The sequence below is a fragment of the Labrus bergylta genome, chromosome 12 (genome assembly GCF_963930695.1).
Source record: "Labrus bergylta chromosome 12, fLabBer1.1, whole genome shotgun sequence".
Lineage (NCBI taxonomy): Eukaryota > Metazoa > Chordata > Actinopteri > Labriformes > Labridae > Labrus > Labrus bergylta.
Window position 1 is genome coordinate 15,068,972 of NC_089206.1, and position 18,081 is coordinate 15,087,052.

The following is an 18,081-nucleotide window of genomic DNA, read 5'->3' on the forward strand; positions in this document are numbered from 1 at the left end:
TGATGTCTGAATTTAATGTAGGCCATTGAGTTTAAATGGTAGGCCTACTTTAACTGGTAGGCAATATTCTATTATGATGTACAAAGTATTCATGTTAATTATTTCTTGCAGCACAGTTGTGCAGCAATTGCACACCCTGCTGTAAGCGTCAATGCAGGCTCTGCTTGTCTGCCTCCACCCAACCCTTCCCTCAGCACCTGTATGTGACCTCTCTTCGGTCCCACCTCGATGGGGCGCGGTCCCTAGGGTGGAGCTCACCGCCTCTACTCTGGGAACACTTTTAGCTTATCTGCATACTTGGCACGTTCGCTGAGTCCGTTGCGCTGAGTCGAGCCCGAGCTCCTCCTACTCCTCCTCCAGGTCTGAACTTCTTTTTTGATAACTCTTTTAAATCAAGTCGTTCACGGGTCGGGCACCAAGCTGGGAAGACGATGGCTCACGAGCCACTGCGGTCGGCGATGAGCATGAGGAGCCGCGAGGACACGTCGCTCGCGCTGCCAAACGATCACAAACTGCGCTCGGGACAGCAGCGCGTGCTGGACCAGGTGCACACCATCAAGAGGACCAAGTCGAAGCCTGGGACGAACGGCACACTGTCGCCCTCTCCAACAAGTACGGAAAACTCAAACACAATCTCATAGTGTTAAGAATTATAATGTTACAGTAGGTTATGTGCTTCCATGAAGATTTCAGGCTCTCGACATTCAGGCAGCCCAACATGTAACTTGTTATTTAGCCTTGTTAAATCGCTGATAATGCGCCTTGGGAAATGCGTCACAAAACTTTATCCAGATCCTTGCAGTTATTCATCTACAGCGTTTTTTTGGCTAGATATGGTGTAGCGTAAAAAAAAAAAACAATTTAATATTTGATAGATATAGACCCACCCAGCAAAAAAAAGATTGATATTGACCTGTTATATAAGAAGAAAAGCAAGTAGCGGTGTTAAACAAGCAGTGTTAAGGTGTGAAACAGGATCCCGGACAGGTTTTGTTTGAGTGAACGTTCAGAGACACGATACTCTGAAAAACATCCTCATCAATCCCAGTTTTTTTTTTTTCCTCACTGAGTTAGGAATGCAACCCACGGGCTCTCGAAAGCCAACACAGATTTTGAAACGTTCATTTTAGTCTTTCAAAACAACTCTGGTGTTTGGCATCATCGCAACAAGAAACATGGAGATCCAGCAACATTGGGAAACAACATACTTTTGGCTTGTGTAATGTTCGCAGGTCTTCCTTTTAGAGTAGTAGTAGCCTACAGGCTGCAGTGTTGTCAGATGGAAACAGGAACATCTATCAGAAGATCTGGTTAATAATCTGTTAAAATAAGATAAGATAATCCTTTATTTATCCCACAACGTGGACATTTACATTGTTACAGCAGCAAAGAGCAAAGATTGCAAACAAAAAGTGAACACAGTACAATTTAAATATGAAAAAGAAAAATTAAGAATGTACAAAAAAATAGATGGATAGATACTAAAAAATAGAGTTAAGTAGGATATCCTATCTGTGTTACAGTATGCTGTTTTACTGACAGTTTAAGTGATAGTCAAATGTGTTGCGTACATGATAAGAACTTAATCTGGCCTGTTTAACATTGCTTTCTATCATGATGATTGTTATTTATTTCAGAAATTGAAAAATAAGTCCATATGGAAGGTATACAGCTAAACCCGTACATTGTGAAAAGTTTGAACAAACAGCGTTCCTGTGTGTTCCTAAAGTCTTACATTAGATTATTTAATTTAAGGCCATAACATTTCATTAAAAGTCTTATTTTACTTTCAGAGGTCCTAAATTGTAGATGGTTATTTGACCGGGACATGTCTGAATACTTCTCACATCGACACTCTCTAGTCAGTGTTTTTTTATTATTCTTTTTTTGTGGATTTTCTTTTTCATGTGAAAATGTATTGCAGAATTTAAGGAACGCATTCATAAACCGTGAACAGAAGAGAACTCGAGAAATAGAAATGCAGGTTTGAGAAAATTCATGCAAATAATAAACATCAGCATTTAAGTCGTGGGACATTGGGAATCAAAGCCATTGAGTCATCGAGTAAAACTGGGGACATTTGTTTTGGATTAAATTAACAATTTTTTTGTCCCTTTTAAGAAACGTAGAAGTCTGCAAGTAAAACAAACCTTTAGAAAGAAGAATAGCTGAACAAACAGTATATTTTGCTCAGGGCAAAGGTCCACAAACACATAATCGTAGACAAACACAGAATAATAAGAAACACAACCATAAGGTCAGAGTCGCACATGACCCCTGAGGCTTTGTGGCTGCTCAATTTATTTTTTCTGAAAAATATTTTCAAACAAACATATTATTTTCTTTAGATGCTTATTTGCTGACAAAGTATGCAAAAGCTATAGTGTCAGGATTTTAGGTGGACGTTTACCACTGGGCTTGCAGTTAAATGCCAAGATCAATATTGTTCGGTCAAATTTAGAAAGGGGAAGGTCAATTAAATCATAAAATTATATATATCCCTTCATTCCAAGTACTATCAAGCCATTCAGCTAGGATTTGGTTTAATGTGCAGTCATTTTGAGATGTCCGCCCATGACACTAATGCTGCTACCCGGAAATGTGAAAAACTCTAAGGCAGCAAGTTGTCCAAAAAGAAGAGATGCTTATTCAAATTCATAACAACATTATTGAAAAACTTTTTTCCAAATTTTACAAAATGAGGTGAAATGCACACTTAATTCTGTTGTGCTGTCTTCACTGTGCATTACAACCTTTACTGATTTCTACCACCAAACTGAACTCCATAAACTGATCATGGAGAAAACTCTGAATCCTCCAGAGTAAGTGGTCCCCCGATGCAAGAAAGAACAATTAATGTAGCAGAGGTTTCAGAGAAAGCAAATAGACATACATATCAGATTGAGATACATACGTCATACATTTAGACATATTGATCAAGTTTGCTTTTCTAGCTAGGAGTCGGCCAAAAGAGAAAAGCCATTGGAATAGAATCATATTCTTTCCTGCAAACATTCGAAAACAGGCATATTGCATAGAAGATTTGGTCATAAAAAAATCGGCTGATGAGTAAGTAAAAAATAATAAATATAGGACACTAAGGACGGTGTAATTTATCTGTCCAAAAGCTGCATTTATGTAAATGTATCAGACCAGGTAGAAATGATAACCTTATAATGAAATGATTATGTGTAGTTTACATTAACCGTGATGATTTTGTTAATGTTTTGACAAGCATAATCCTGTAATGATGAAGTCAATGTCCCTCTGAATCATCAGACAAGAGGCACAAGTGCACAGCATGTTGGCTTTGGTGAAGACTGGATTCACCAACCGAACTGTGACTGACATGATGTCATGTCTGTCTTTCTGTCTGACTCAGAGATTTGCAGATGTGTTTGTGCAAAGGTCTTAGAAGATACTTTTGATAACAAAATAGCTTAAAAAAATAATATAAATGTATTACTTGATGGTAAGGGAACTAAATGATGGTTCATGAATGACTTTACAAGTGAATGATGTTATATATAAAGCTCACATTACTACTTTTTAGTCATTGATATTTTGTCAGATAATTGGCAGAATGACCAAAGTATTGCCAGTAAGGCCAACCAGTGTCAAGTTTGAGTAATAGCACACTTTACAAATAGAAAACACAGGGCTTAGTCTTTAAATGAGTTGTAAGACTTTTTTGGGTTTGGCTATTGGTTTCTTTTTTGAGGGTAATGTTATCAATTTTCTAAACCTTTCATTTGGATTTTCAATATTTCTAAAATAGAATACTGCTTCATGAGAGATAGCTAGTCAAATTTCAGTACAATAGTGATTTATGTTCATGAGTTACTTTATTTATTGGTAAACGATTCCTTCTACTAATGTTCAATTGAATGCCAATTTATGAATAACTTTTATTTAAATTCAGAAATCTAACTTTTGAATACATTCTTTACAGTGATAAAATAATACAATTTTTAGTCAATGAATAGTAAGTGAGAAACACATTTTGAAACAGATCCATTTTCAGTGGAGATCTGAAGACCTAAAAACAACCGTGACAGTTTTTGAAAGACATCCTCATCTTGGGTTGTGTTATATTTTCATTGAACATCTTATCTACCTCAAAAATTCATGTACACTTGTGTTTCAGATTTGTTTCTTTGTCATCCTGCCGCTAGCGAAATGTTGAGAGTGAAAAAGTCAGAGTGGATTTATTCTGACAGCCCATCTTACATTCTTTTTTTAAATCATTCCTAACACGTCTCCTCTTTCAACAGGTATGATAAGTCCGCTGTCTTGGACAACAAACGAGTTCGGAGCGTTTAAATTTACTCCATCCAAAGCAAATGGAAACTTCAGTCGCACCAACTCCACCTTGTCAACAGGATACAACAAATCGGTAATTGTTTCTGTAACATTCCTTTTTTGAATACAAATCCATTTACATATCACACCACTGCAGGTAGGTTGTCATGTTTTAGGTTCTTCATTATGTAAAGTCTTTTTTTACTGTGTAAAATTGCAGTTATACATCAAAGGTCATGGTTATGTTATATGTATATAGTAATGACTGATTTTTCTTTAGTCTAGTTTGGAGACAAATATACTTTGGTGTGGTAACACAAGTTAGTCTTCACCATTTGAGCAACAATAAGAGAATAAACGATACTTACTGAAGAGAAATATAGAACAATTTAAAGGAATATTAATTGTTTCTGTTATTAACAACCCATGCCATAGAGACTGTAAATTAAAAACACCTAGCTAAGCTTTCTCAAAAGGTTAGAAAATCTGCCTCACAGCACCTTTCAAACACACTAACAGACACTTGTAATCTTGTTAGTTTCATCCATACAAAGAATGAAGTGTAGTGTTGAAAAGTTGTGGTTTTAGAAGGAGTTACTATGAGCAGGACTTTATCCTTAGATTGAACTCGAGCATCAATTAGAGACTTCAGAAAAGCTTAGAAATAGTCTGGGCTCGTCATTACCCTCAGACAGAACCATGTCTGCTGTTTATGCCTGTTTACACTCGGCTGTTTACAATCTATCTGAACTAACTCTGGGTAACAAAGCAAATAGCTAACCTCAAGATATTGAGGCTTCCCTTAAAGGAAATGTGAAACTCTGGAGTCGTATCTGAAAGGTTGTTGTGCTTTAAAAAAATGTGTTTTGAATTGGCCAAACATGCAAAAAAGTTGATATGGTCCCTAAGTAAGACACTCCCTGAGATGCCTGGTAGCTCCCATACATTCCACAACTCCCTCCCAGATCTCTTTGGATGTTTTACATCACATCACATCTGTGGGATGTTTGGTTTTTTGGTGACGTAATTATATACAAAAACAGAATCACAGAGGCTATTGAAAGGTCTACTTCAGTATTAAAACCTAATGGGAGGATCCTCTCAGTAACAGATGATTAATGATGCGGTTTTTTGAAATATTACACCATACTCAAACTGGTTAAGCTCATGGTGTCACCACATCGCTTGTGTAGCAATTCTGTTGTCACATTAATTGATCTTGTGTGTACCACAGCCAGTTTGACTTTTGTGCTTGTGTCTCACCACTTTTTAAATTGATTACCTCTAAATACATTACAGGGAGTCCTGTTCTTCTCTTTGTTTTCATACATATCATTTTCAGTATTATCTGCAATTAACAAATCATTCTATGATTTAACAGCCATGTGTGATTTCCTGATGTGGAAATTGGACACATTCAGTGTTTAAAAGTCATTTAATCTCCGTTGGTGCTTCTCAGAGTCGGGTTGAGTTCAGTTCATTTGCAACGATGGACTAATCCAAATATCTCGGAGGACTAATGTTGACTTCATCACTGTGGTTTCGAGTGTATGGGTGTGTACGTGTGTGTTATTATGAATTTGCTCTGGGTTGGCCTGACTCGACCTACTAACAGTGAACTGAGGCATGTCAAGGGAGTGTGGGAATTGATACGTTTTCATTGCTGATGAATGCCAACAATCATTATGTCATGAAATATGTGCAACCCTGTTCGTCACTTGGTGGTTGTTGTTGTAGTTTTTTGTGATACTCATCACTTTATCTTAACTCCAAAAGCAAACTGAGACTCCAACTACCTGGCAAAAAAAAACTTGCAGAGTTGGTTGTCATAGTACTCCGTTTATTTAATGTAATGAACTTTTCTTCACCTCTCATGGATAAAATCATGTATTTGCACTGCTGTTTTAAAAGAAAGTTATAACTTTTAATATTTCTTAAGTTGAAGAAAACAAAAACAACTATTATGACAAAACAAGCAACACAAGGCAAAGCTATTCTCAGAAATGTTTCAAAAAGAGCTTTGATGTTCACGTTATGTTGATGTTGAATTGTTCAAATGATGCCATTCTACATTAAGTGACACGCCTGACAGCTGTTACATTTTCAATTTGGTAAAAATACAGTCATGGGACACAAATCACAAATGGGAACACAAATGGGAAGTAGAACAAACTGTATGATTTTATTTCGTCAATGCAAAAAAAAAAAAAATAGTGTAAACAACAATACCCTGACACAGTCCTGTGAACCAGTACTCCATCTAAAGTTCAGTAGTATGAAAGTTACTGAAAATACCTCAGATAAAGTCAGGAAAACAAGCAAATCATATGCCATCCTGTGTAATGTTTCGGTGATGTAGTTTTGTTTTTGACTTGATCATACAATACTTCAAGTTTGTTTGTTTTTATCTCGACCCTCTGCTGAATTTGTATCCAAGTTACCTTTCAAGCCTGAAATGTAAAACGTAAGAGGGCCCAGTTGGCTTGGTCAGGCTATACTCAAATGAACTAAGCATGCAGCACTTTGAGAGCAAACACACACTGTCAGTGTTTATCAAACGTGTTGGTAACAGATTGCTCCACCATCATGCTTTGCTGCCAAAGTAAAGGGCAAAAGTATGGCTGGTAACTGAGCAACCATTCCGGTTGGAAACAGGAGGAGGGAGGGGCATTATAGATTATTATATGTGTGTGTGTGTGTGTGTGTATGTGTGTGTGTTTCCTTGTTTGCAATATCTCTTCCTGAAAAATCCCACAAATCAAAACATCAACATCTGTGTTCCAGTGATTGTGTTTTAACAGTTTAATTTACTTTAAGATGAAGTGTTTATTATTTTTTAGGTATCACAAATGGTAAAGTTTTTCCTATCATTGTATGAGTGCTGCACACTTCCCTCCTTACTACTGTCAATGTGTTCAAAGACATGGGAGTGTTTCCCTCTGCCAGATTTGTGATTCTTTTTTAATAGGTCAATACTAGACCAGTGTTTAATTTCAAGAGTGACTAATCATTAAAGCATTTATAAAACATGTTCTGTAATTTTGCTCAGGTTGTGACAAGTATTGTTTCTAGGTTACAATTTGGAAAGCTTGAATAGTGTGTTTTGCGCACACACACCCTAACACAAGGACAAGCAGACAAAGCCAAAATAGTTTATTCCCCTTAAATTGATACGAAAACACAAAGTTATTATGAGAGATTAAGCTTCAAGAGATCAGGATTTTGCGTACAGGTTTAACGGATGCTGTGTCTGACTTGCACACAAAGATCCTCTGTGTGAAACTGCTCAGCTGTCACCAATGCAACCGCTTGAGCTGGTGTCCAGTGACAGATATAAAGTTACTTTGGTTTGTGTGATTGTTTGGTACTCTCTTTTGCTTTCAACACAAAAACTATGTGAAAAAAAGAGGTATGCAGGCTTTGTGTCAGGTCAGATTCCTCTGGCTTGGATTCTCAGGGGATTTCTTTCAGAACCTGCGAGGTGCCCTTCTTTATTTTTGCCTGACTTATAGTGCAACTAAGGAGAAACCTAAGGTGATGCAGATATTTAGCAAATAGTCCAACCATTATATTATCTTGCGCCTATATGAAAAAAAATGTCACTGTGTGAACCATAAAACAACATTTTGGTGATTTTGAAATGGTGTCATCATGTAGTCTGCCTTGCAAAGAAGTGGCACTTTTTAAGGTAATCACAGGATTTCTCCTCATAATCTGTATGTCTATGTTGGTCTCCAAAAAAACATGAGTCACTTTTTATTCTGTAGATACGTGCTAAGCAGAAAAGTAGATTCCAATATATTTGTTGTGTGTATTTTTTTTATCTGATCTGAATCAAATGCTGTGCAAATGCTGCATGTTATATGTAAGGAGCCCATCGAGTAATTAATTCTTTTTTTTTTTTTTTAGGTTAATGCTCAGAGGAGTCGCACTCTGTCCAGTAAAACCATGGGGACAAGAAATGTCAGCACCTCAGGAATATGGGAACAACAAATGAACAATTCCAACTGGCCCAGGAGTCAAAACGGACTGAAACCCAGTCGGAGTGATCCTGCCTTGGCTCCTACATATGCTGCTGCTCCTGCATCTATTATGGTGATCACTTATTTTCTTCTTAAATTGTTTTGCAATTTAAATACTTATCATTTCTGTGTGTTCTCTGTTAAACCAATTCTACTTCACATTGGCGTACTGTTAAAGCAATGTCAAATCCTCTTTTGTTTTTAGAGAGCCAAAGGGCAGACTGTCCAGAACCAGCAAACCCTCCAGACTCGGGTCAATAGACACAGCACCTATTCCATTCCAAATGGCATTTCGTTGACCAACAGCCAGACACGCATGGTCCGACCAATCTCTGCCCAATCACAAACCGAGGGCAAGATGGGAACCCTCAAACCAATCAAATTAGGGCAGATGTCAGGGTAAGTTGTCTCTCTTTTAGGGTTCATTTCAGGACACAAAAGAGACATGTAACATTATTCTTAAACAGGAAGAGCTTGATACATGTAATTGTTAACATCATGAATGCACAAACATATATTGTTGTATACATATATTTGTTTATTGCAGTTCTATGATCACGATTACGTTCCCCAACATTTGTAGTCCCTTTAAATCAATCTTTGTTAATTTGTTTGGCTGCAGCCCTTTCCATGAGATTGCGTCTTCAGCAGAAAGTGTTTAAATGGTTATTCATCCTGAACTTTAGGGTTTTCTGAGACTTGCTTTCATACAATTTAATCAATGCTGTTTCCTGAACTTGTGTTGGTGGTAGAATTATTAAGTGTCTGATTTCCAACATGTTTATTTTCCATTTCTGTTTCTGTTAATGCAGTGTGACCAGTACAGCGACCATGTCAGACCTTACCCTTAAAGAGGCTGTCGAGTTTCTGTCTCACCCTGATGAAAATTACCAACAGTGTGGAGCGACCTACATCCAGCACACCACCTATAAGGAGGAGCATGCCAAACAGGAGGTCAGAACACTTGCACGATAATATACAATAGTTTTCTGCAAACATGCACTACAGTGTCGTGTGTTTTCACATGAAACATGTGTGTGAGGATCATTTTGTAGTGGTGATACAATTTGTGGGACGCTCTGTGAAGACCTTTGTGTAACCTGCCTCGCGGGATAGGGAGGAGAAACCATTCATCATCACACTTGGCTGCTAGTTCAGTGAAGTCAGTTACTGGTAGTTACCACACCTTATCACCCTCACATTTTCAACACCTATGTTCCCACATTTCTGTGTCACAGGTTTATCAGCTAGACGGTATACCAACTCTGGTGGCCCTGCTGCGGAGCCCCCACGTTGGGGTGAGCCAGGCTGCTGCAGGGGCTCTGAGGAACCTGGTGTTCAGAGACCAAGACAACAAGCTGGAGGTTCAGCACTGTGGCGGTATAGGAAAGGCCCTGCAGCTGCTAAAAGAGACAGACTCAACTGAGACCCAGAAACAAGTCACTGGTACAGCATTTTTATACGAACAGAACTTCAAAATAGAGGGTAGAAGGGCGGCTTAGTGGACCTTCACAAAAATCCACAACAAAATGCAAAATATATCCCACACTTACTCATAATAAATCATGAAATGAATTAACAGAGCAGGTGAACAGTGGCAGAAGTCCAAACAGTGGTAAAGTAACCAGTAGCTTTAGCAATATTTCACATGGGAATTTGTGTTCTATGAAGTTTTAAATTAGAATCTTTTATCTAGTTTATAAGTGGAATTTTAAAAAAAATCTATTATTAAGAACCTAGTTAACCTCCGAGGGCAACAAGATGATTCACGAGTGAAATGACTAAAAATACAACAAGAAATGCACATGAGGAGTTATTAATGTAAGAACATTCACTTCTTTCATCATGTAGGCCTGCTGTGGAACCTGTCCTCTGCTGATGAGCTGAAGGGCGAACTTATAGCGACAGCCCTGCCCGCTCTCACTGAGAATGTGGTGGTACCATTCACCTGCTGGTCAGACAACAGCGCCAACAACAACATTCACCCTGATGTCTTTCACAGTGCCACAGGATGCCTGCGGTGAGAACTTTGAATTAAGATCAGAGCTTCTGTGCCTTTAATTAGATACCTTTCATCTTTTGAAGGCAGAGATCAAACAAATGACTTGCAAACTTCACGTTTAGTCATCACATTACATTGCAGTAATTTAATTAAAGGATAACATTCCTATTAAGATTAATTAGACAAGAGGGCTGTCTCCTAAATCCACAATTACCTGTAAAGGTGTTTTGATAAATGGTTATTTCAATGCAGTGTTATAATCTCGAAATGTGTTTCTCTGTGGATTTAAATAAATGATTGAACTGTGTCTAGGAACCTGAGCTGTGCCAAGCAGAAGGAGAGGCAGGCAATGAGAGAGTGTCCTGGCCTCATTGACTCCCTCATGAGTTACGTTCAGTCCTGTGTTGCAGAGGAAAACCCTGACGACAAGGTCACATCTCTCATCTTTCTTAATTTGATTGACAGAACAGAACAACTTGTGTGTTGAAAGGCTAATTTTTTCAGGGTTAGTCTAGAGCACATTTTCTCTATTGAAAAGAGAAATCTATTCAAATGATGAAGTTATTTATCAGTGAACAGTACTGATAGAATCTATTCTATATTCTTGTTTTTTTAACCCCATTCATTTCCCTCTACACCAACGTGAGTGAAATTAAAGCGGTCAACTTATCAATATTACAGATACTTTGACCAGCTTTTCTCTTTTATTTGATCATTTATAGGACAGTTCAGGAAATAACTATTGGATGGAGCCTAACTATGACGATTCAAGACAATGAATTAGCTTTAATTGCAATATCGATTTTTTTTTTTTTATCTCAAGTTCTCATTTCATCATCATGTTGTTTTGTTCCACATTGTCCCTCTAACAGTTCACTTTGAATGTGAAAAAGCTTTTGTTTGTGTTCCTGCCTACGTATACACACTGGCATGCTTACACACACATCTCTAAACATTCATCTTTAAAATGGTAACCAAGGCAGGCAGAGTCAGATTGAGTTTGTATTTAGTTTGTATGCATACCCCCTCATTTGTGTAGATTCTGGGTGTGGGTGGGTGCTTAATTGCATATCTGTGACAGTTCGGTTTTTTACACAGGCTTCTTTTAATGCAGTATGGTTTGGTGTCATTTGGTTGTCTGCTCTGTGTTTGAGAAATTGAGGTAGGAATAATATCTCCTTACAGCTGTCTCTTTTAGTTCGATCAAAGGTTTCCTGTGGTTATCGGGGAGGTCAGGTTCCTCAAACTTGTTTTCCTTTGTCAACATGGCAGTGTATTTATTTCGTTTTAGAACAAATCATCTATGTAAGGTTTATTTTGGAACTTTTATTCCTTTATTTAGAGCCGGACAGTGGATAGAGTTAGAAATCGTGGGGGTGAGAGAGAGAGAGAGTGAGGAGTGACATGTAGGAAAGGAGCCACAGGTCTTTATCATGTATTTTCAGTGAATGAAAAGAGATTGTTGAGTCATGTTATTTTATTCAAACAGGAAAATTGGACACATGTTTTAAAACTGTTTTGGCTTTTTAAAAATCTGCTGACGTGAATTTGGCAGGAATTTTCGAAAGTATATCTGCAATGCTACTAAATTATGAAGCTAATATCCTAGAATATGAGAGTAAGCCCTGTAATGAACCATATGAGAAAATGATGACAAAAGTTAAGAGTCTAGTTTCCTCTCCTTTCTCGTAGTCTGTGGAGAACTGCGCATGCATCCTCCATAACTTGACCTACCAACTGGAGGCCGAGTCCCCTCAGTGCTTCAGCAAGTTCAAGAGTCAGATAGCGAGCCAATCCGAGGATAGGAAAAGCCCCACGATTGGATGTTTCAGCCCCAGGAGCAACAGGGCTCAAAAGGAGGTGGGTATCAGTCTCCTAAACTCCAATGCTGTTTGTTTGCTCAATCACATTAAGCTTAAAGTCCTTAACTTTTCTCTCTCATCCACTCTCAGCAGTTTTCATTCGACATGACTCGGGGAATGATGGATGACAGCACACCATCGGGTGTGAAGTGGTTGTGCCACCCAAGAGCCATGCAGACCTACCTGTCTTTGCTGGGATCGTCCCGGAAAGACGCCACACTGGAGGCTTGCTGTGGTGCCCTGCAGAACCTCACTGCCAGCAAGGGGCTGGTGTGTACACAAAGATGATTATTAGACTAACCGTTTGGATATTGAGGATTATCTCAGATTGATATTAGAAAGAAGAAAAGGAGCAGAGTGACACACAAAGTAGTAATAATGACTCATAAGCACAATTCACAAGAAGAGCTGGCTTGTTTTGTGAGAAAGGGTGGAGTTACCTCGCCAGAGATTAAGTGGTAATTATAATTAGAGAGGACAGAATAAACTAGAATAAAAGAAAGTGAGAGGCATTTTCAAGGCTGGTTGCACAATGTAAATGGAATATTAATACGGACAGTAGAGTAGAGGCTAATGTGGTTTCCTTCTTCTGTACTATGTTTGCTTCTCTTGCAGGGCTCCAGTGCCATGAGCCAAATTCTGGTTCATAAGTTGGGGGCTCTGATGCACTTATCCCCTCTTTTAAAGTCTCCTAACCGGAGCCTGCAGAAGACTGCCATGTCCCTGCTGGGGAACATTTCCCGTACCGACAGTTTGCAGACTTCAATCGGTAAAGAAAAGCATTCAATAAGTGTTGCAGATAACATAAATGTCTAGTTATAATACTGATATATTGTTTCCTGGGTCTCCTCTTTAGCAAAGCAGATTTTACCGGAGCTCACCGGCATCCTTTCCTCCACTCCCAGAGAAATGGGAAACTCTGATGAAACTATAGCATCAACTTGCAACACAGTACGGAGTCTGATCATGGCCGAACCCGAGGTCAGCAAGAAGGTCGTTAATAGTGAACTGGTGACATCACTGGCTGACCTCAGTGAGAATGGGTATGTTTTTAAGTATTTATCTCAGTGTCTAACTTGCTTGTCTTAGAAGAGGTCAAAAAGCTCCAGCAACACTTGTAGTAAGAAGATCAACTTTAAGAACAGATCTTCTTACTACAAGTGTTGCTGGAGCATTTTGACCTCTTCTAAGCATTTCACTCTTCATGCACCTTGTCAGTTGGTGAAGTTTGTGCCAGAAAATCCTCTTTTTTTTCTTCAGTAACTTGCTTGTCTTGCAGTGTTCACCGCACTTTGAAAGCTGCCTCTGTGTTTTAAATATATTTTCACTGTTGTTTTATGTGGCTCTGAATCTAGCTCTGTAGGTAGATCTGAGTTTTATCTACCCCTGTTTTCAATTCTGTCTAATATATGACAGTTTTTCAAACAATGGCAAATACATAGATTTTTTGTTTGGTGCTTGCAGCTCTTCAAACATTTTAAATGTCATCAGCAACAATCTCTTCAGAAACAGCTTTCCTGTTACTTTGGATAATTAACAGAAAAATGCTGTTTACATTTGCAATTACATGTACTGTCTGTTCAAGAAATCCTGATGTTAACCATTGAACAAATGGTCCATAGACACTTGATCTGAAATGAGAACAGTGAATCAGTCCTTCAAATCAGTGTAAACAGCTCTTAATTATGCACCAAAACTACCAAATTTGCTGACATTTATACTGTTTTACATTGAATGTACATCAATGAACCTTTAAATATCAACACTGCAGTTGCTATTGCAGCTGAGTTTTCAAAGGTTATTCAAACACAACAATTGAATCCAACCACATTTCTTAGGCTGTCAAATAATTGATGACACAATTACTGCTGGTGACATCTTTAGTTCCTGTATTGATTCTTTTCCACATAGACTTTGCTTGAGTTTGACATTTGTTGTTCTACTTGCCCTCTTAATGCATGTCCATGTGCTTCCTTAATTATGTCTCTCTTTCTGTCCCAGATCTTTTCCCAAAGGCAGCAAAGCAGCTTCCCTGCTGCTCTACAGCTTATGGAACGAGAAGAATTTTCAAGGAGTTGTTAAAAAGGTACATTTGAAAGACTCACTGACTGCATGTTTCGTTCTCTATGGCAGACACAACACAAAGCTGATGTATCCGTGTGTCAGGTTGAAGTTTAGCACATGCTCACAATGCCATGCACAAGCAGTAGGAGGGCCCAGATGAAACTGGATATATTATTATACCTCTGGCTCACACCGTCACTTTCCCTTCCCTCCTGCCCCACCCAAGAGTTCAGTGAATACAGAAACAGTCACAGAGGAATCCAGGCAGACTGGTTTTTTCAGAGCCCACTGTCTATTATGAGAGGACTAATACATGCAACATGGGAAAGAGAGGAAGAAGAGGCAGAGTAAGAAGTTAGAGATGGATGTAGTGAAAGATAGAAACATTTAATAAAAAAGTAATCTATGAAGGGATTTCAAATGTGCATGTTGTATAAACAGTAGCAATGCTTATACCTGCGGTATAAAAAAACTGGCTCAGACCTGGCAAGAGAGAGAAAACTATCCTGTTCCTAACTGCCATTTAATGCCTGAAGCGCCTCTAAATTGCCAACACGGTACATTTCCTCTCACAATTGGAGCAAGGAGTGTTATATAACTTGTGTATTTGTGTGTGGATCTATTACTGTGTTGTATAACTTGTGTTTTTGTGTGTGTGTGTGGATGCATCACTGTGCGACACTATCTGATATCTTAAAATGCTTTGATTCACAGCTGGGATTCAGCAAATCTCTTTTTGTTAATGACACCACCACAGCAGTGCACAGGTTGGCACAAGTAATCGAGTGAATGTGACGGACGAGTCGAACGGCACCACGTCCAATGAGAGGTATAGTTTGCTCCTGTGTGTTTGTATCTGCATGTATTCTGATTTATAGGCACATTGGGGCCAAAATCAACCCAACTGTTTCATGAGGATTCAATGTTCTGTCTCTCTGCCTCTTTTTCCTCCATGCCTGTGTGTGTGCTTGTAGATGGAAGCCAACATGTTTAGACACTGCTGTGGCCCCACCCTTGCAACACGGAGAGTATAATTACATTCTTCACAAAATTATCTTGTTGAGAGAGCAACCAGTTAAGAGGCAATCATGTGTAGTGCGTACTAGAGATCGCTTTTAGTTTCATAAATAATCCTGCTGTGTCCTAATGAGGATATTTCATGTTTGTGTATATAAAGGGGTGAGTGTTTTAGCTGCAGTGTGTGTGAGATTAAACCCGTTTTTAAGGCGAGAGTCCCAAAACAACAGTCAATGTGGTAAGACAAAGTTATCTGCAGTGAAAGTCACTGAAGTTGTGCGATTGTTTAATCAGTGTGTCCATTTACGGTTTAAAGATAAAATATCTGTTGTGGCCTTGAGGGAACTGAGCAGACTAATATGAAACAATAACCCAATTATTAAACTGTTGCTTTCAGACACTTGCTCCATAAATACAGATGGTGGCAGTAACACAATAACCTGGGTTTTTGTGTGAGTTTTGCTTGCTTTCATGAAGTTAATAGATTATTTTGAATGTGCACATAGTACATAAAGGATTTATAAAAAAATAAATAGCAAACTCAGTCAAATAAAACTTAGCTCTCCCAAAATGATTGCTACATTTGTAAAGTTGAAATATTTCGTTACTTTGTTCTGTTGTTTTTTTTTCTGCCGAGGTTTGTTTGATAAGAAATTGACATTAACAGCTTTGAAAAGAGGGCCTTGATTGTCATAACTGTCACGTTTGCTGGATGTCTTTTCAAAGTTTGATGATAAGACTGATACTACTCTCATGTTTGTATGATCTAAATAAAGGCTACAACTAGTTGCTAATTAGCTTAGCTTTGAACAAAGACTGGAAATATGAGGGAACAGCTAGCCCGACTCTGTCAAAAGAGAACACAATTGCAAACTAATATCTCAACAGAGCTCACTAGTCAACATGTTAGATATTGTTTGTCCAATCCATCAGCACAACAACACCCTGAGGGTCCTTTGAACACTTGCTGGATGGGTGTGAATAAATATTATCTTAACCTTTTTGACAGAGCCAGCTAGCTGTTCCCTCCTGTTATCAGTCACTATGCTAAGCTATTCTAAGCACATCTGACAGAAGTGTCATATGAACCAGACGGATATGAGAACTGTGTTAAACTTTTCATCTAATTTATGACAAAAAAAAGTGTATCTGACAAAATATGAAACCATTGTCACAAAGTGCTCTTCTAAGAACATAGTTCCTTCTGTTGATTTGTCATTACATTGCATATTATAACTTACACATTGTATGTTATATTTTGTTTTTGATAACATGTTTTCCACACTTTTTTTTTTATTGCATAACCTGAGGAGTTGGAGACAGAAGTATTACAAAATAGATTCTCAACATGCAGAGTCCATTCTCTATAACAAACTTTAGGAATTAGGAGCTGTATTCATAATCACTCTTTCTCTGGGAAACTCTTTAAGGTTACTGACACTTTTCGCTGATCCATACAAACTTGTGAATATGTTTAATTACTGCATTAATTTAAAAACCAACATGTGAAGCTTCATCCAGAACATTCACATGTCATTTATGTCATCATTCATATAATGCTTTGAGGGCTTATTACAGGGTTTCTGCTCTCATTACAAATCTTTACCAAATACAGGTTGTGATTCTTCTAAAAATTCAGAATCTTTTTGAAGTGCAAACATCCCAAAATCACTAAAGCAGTGATTCTAGTGAAAAGATGGCTTCAGAGGGGATTTCACAGATGTTACAGCACAGTTGATTGTTTTTATGTTTGAGGCTCATGGTTGTTCTGAGGCTAATTTTTTTTGTCTGGAAGATTGATGACAAGTATTTCCTAGAATGTATTTTTTAGAGAAATGTGTGTGTGATATATCTTTTTGAGCTTTTCCTGTCACTATCTGTACATATAATAAATAACAAATATGAAAACAACATCATAGGCTTGTATTTTTTTTTCTTGTTCACTTCCCAACTTTAAAGAACATTTAAATCTGCTAATGAGAGATTCATACTTTGCCTGAATTTTCATGTTTACTCAATAAGAGCCATTTTGGAAGACACATCATCCCTGGTTATCATTTCTTGTAAATGTCTTGAAGTCATTAAGCTCCAAGTTCACATTCCAGCAGATTTTCTGTGGTGTGTGCATGCCGTTCTCTGACTCCGAGACAACTATAAAAAACAAAGTGTAAAGCCTTTCAGCTGTATTTTCTAAATGATGTGTGGGAGTCTGACTGAAGCATGTATGGTGAGTTTTCATTGATTTATTCTAAATCATCTTTTGTGTTTTTGTTTTTCTTTGCACAAAGCAGAAAAAAAACACCTTTGTCATGTCTAACTATATCAATATACTTGGGGGCACCAGTAGCATAGTGGTTAGTGTGCACGCCCAATGTAGAGAGACTATGGTCATCAAATTGGACGTCCCAGCCTCTAATCAGACCCGTGGCTCTTTTTTCCCCGTCATTCCCCACTCTCTATCCACTGTCCTCTTTCTAAATACTGTTAAGACATAGAAAGCCCCCCAAAAATCCTTACAAAAAATACAGTTAAAAATAATTTCTGCATGTTTAGTTACATGCATTGCACATTTTTGCTTTCTGCTAGCATGTTTAGACCAAGCAGCAACCTCTGTGTTGAAAAATGAAGCCAATGCAGAAGAGCAAAATCCTGCAGTTCTTTGAGGGTCTGCTTGAGGCTGGCTGCAGGAGCCCCACAAGTCACATACACACCCCTTTAAAATTTGCCTGTGTTTACTGTGCAAATGAACATATTTACAGCCTGGTACAAAAAGTAACATCGGTCTGATTAGTAATTGCCCTCATGGGCACAC

The 18,081-nt window shown here is 38.2% G+C and overlaps 1 protein-coding gene across 2 annotated transcripts; it reads left to right on the forward strand.

Annotated features, from left to right (window-relative positions):
* The first annotated feature begins 277 nt into the window (after positions 1 to 277).
* Positions 278 to 17,180, forward strand: LOC109984895 (plakophilin-1). 2 transcript variants are annotated; one of them, XM_065961012.1, is made up of 15 exons: positions 278 to 612; positions 4,275 to 4,396; positions 8,212 to 8,397; positions 8,530 to 8,723; positions 9,137 to 9,278; positions 9,563 to 9,770; positions 10,176 to 10,344; positions 10,639 to 10,756; positions 12,019 to 12,186; positions 12,282 to 12,458; positions 12,804 to 12,957; positions 13,045 to 13,231; positions 14,190 to 14,274; positions 14,967 to 15,081; positions 15,227 to 17,180. In XM_065961012.1, exons 1-14 carry the CDS (start codon positions 432 to 434, stop codon positions 15,039 to 15,041), a joined length of 2,166 nt encoding a protein of 721 aa, XP_065817084.1. In that variant the 5' UTR covers positions 278 to 431; the 3' UTR covers positions 15,042 to 15,081; positions 15,227 to 17,180. The 2 variants fall into 2 exon arrangements, with proteins under 2 accessions (XP_065817084.1, XP_020490714.2); XM_020635058.3 differs by having other exon boundaries at positions 280 to 612; positions 12,279 to 12,458.
* Positions 17,181 to 18,081: the final 901 nt, after the last annotated feature.

Coding starts and splice junctions, on each gene's coding strand:
- LOC109984895 (XM_020635058.3), top strand. CDS start 432: ATGGCTCACGAGCCACTGCGGTCGGCGATGAGCATGAGGAGCCGCGAG. Junction 4,397..8,211: donor CAACAGGATACAACAAATCG/GTAATTGTTTCT, acceptor TTTTTTTTTTAG/GTTAATGCTCAGAGGAGTCG. Junction 8,398..8,529: donor CTGCTCCTGCATCTATTATG/GTGATCACTTAT, acceptor TTTTGTTTTTAG/AGAGCCAAAGGGCAGACTGT.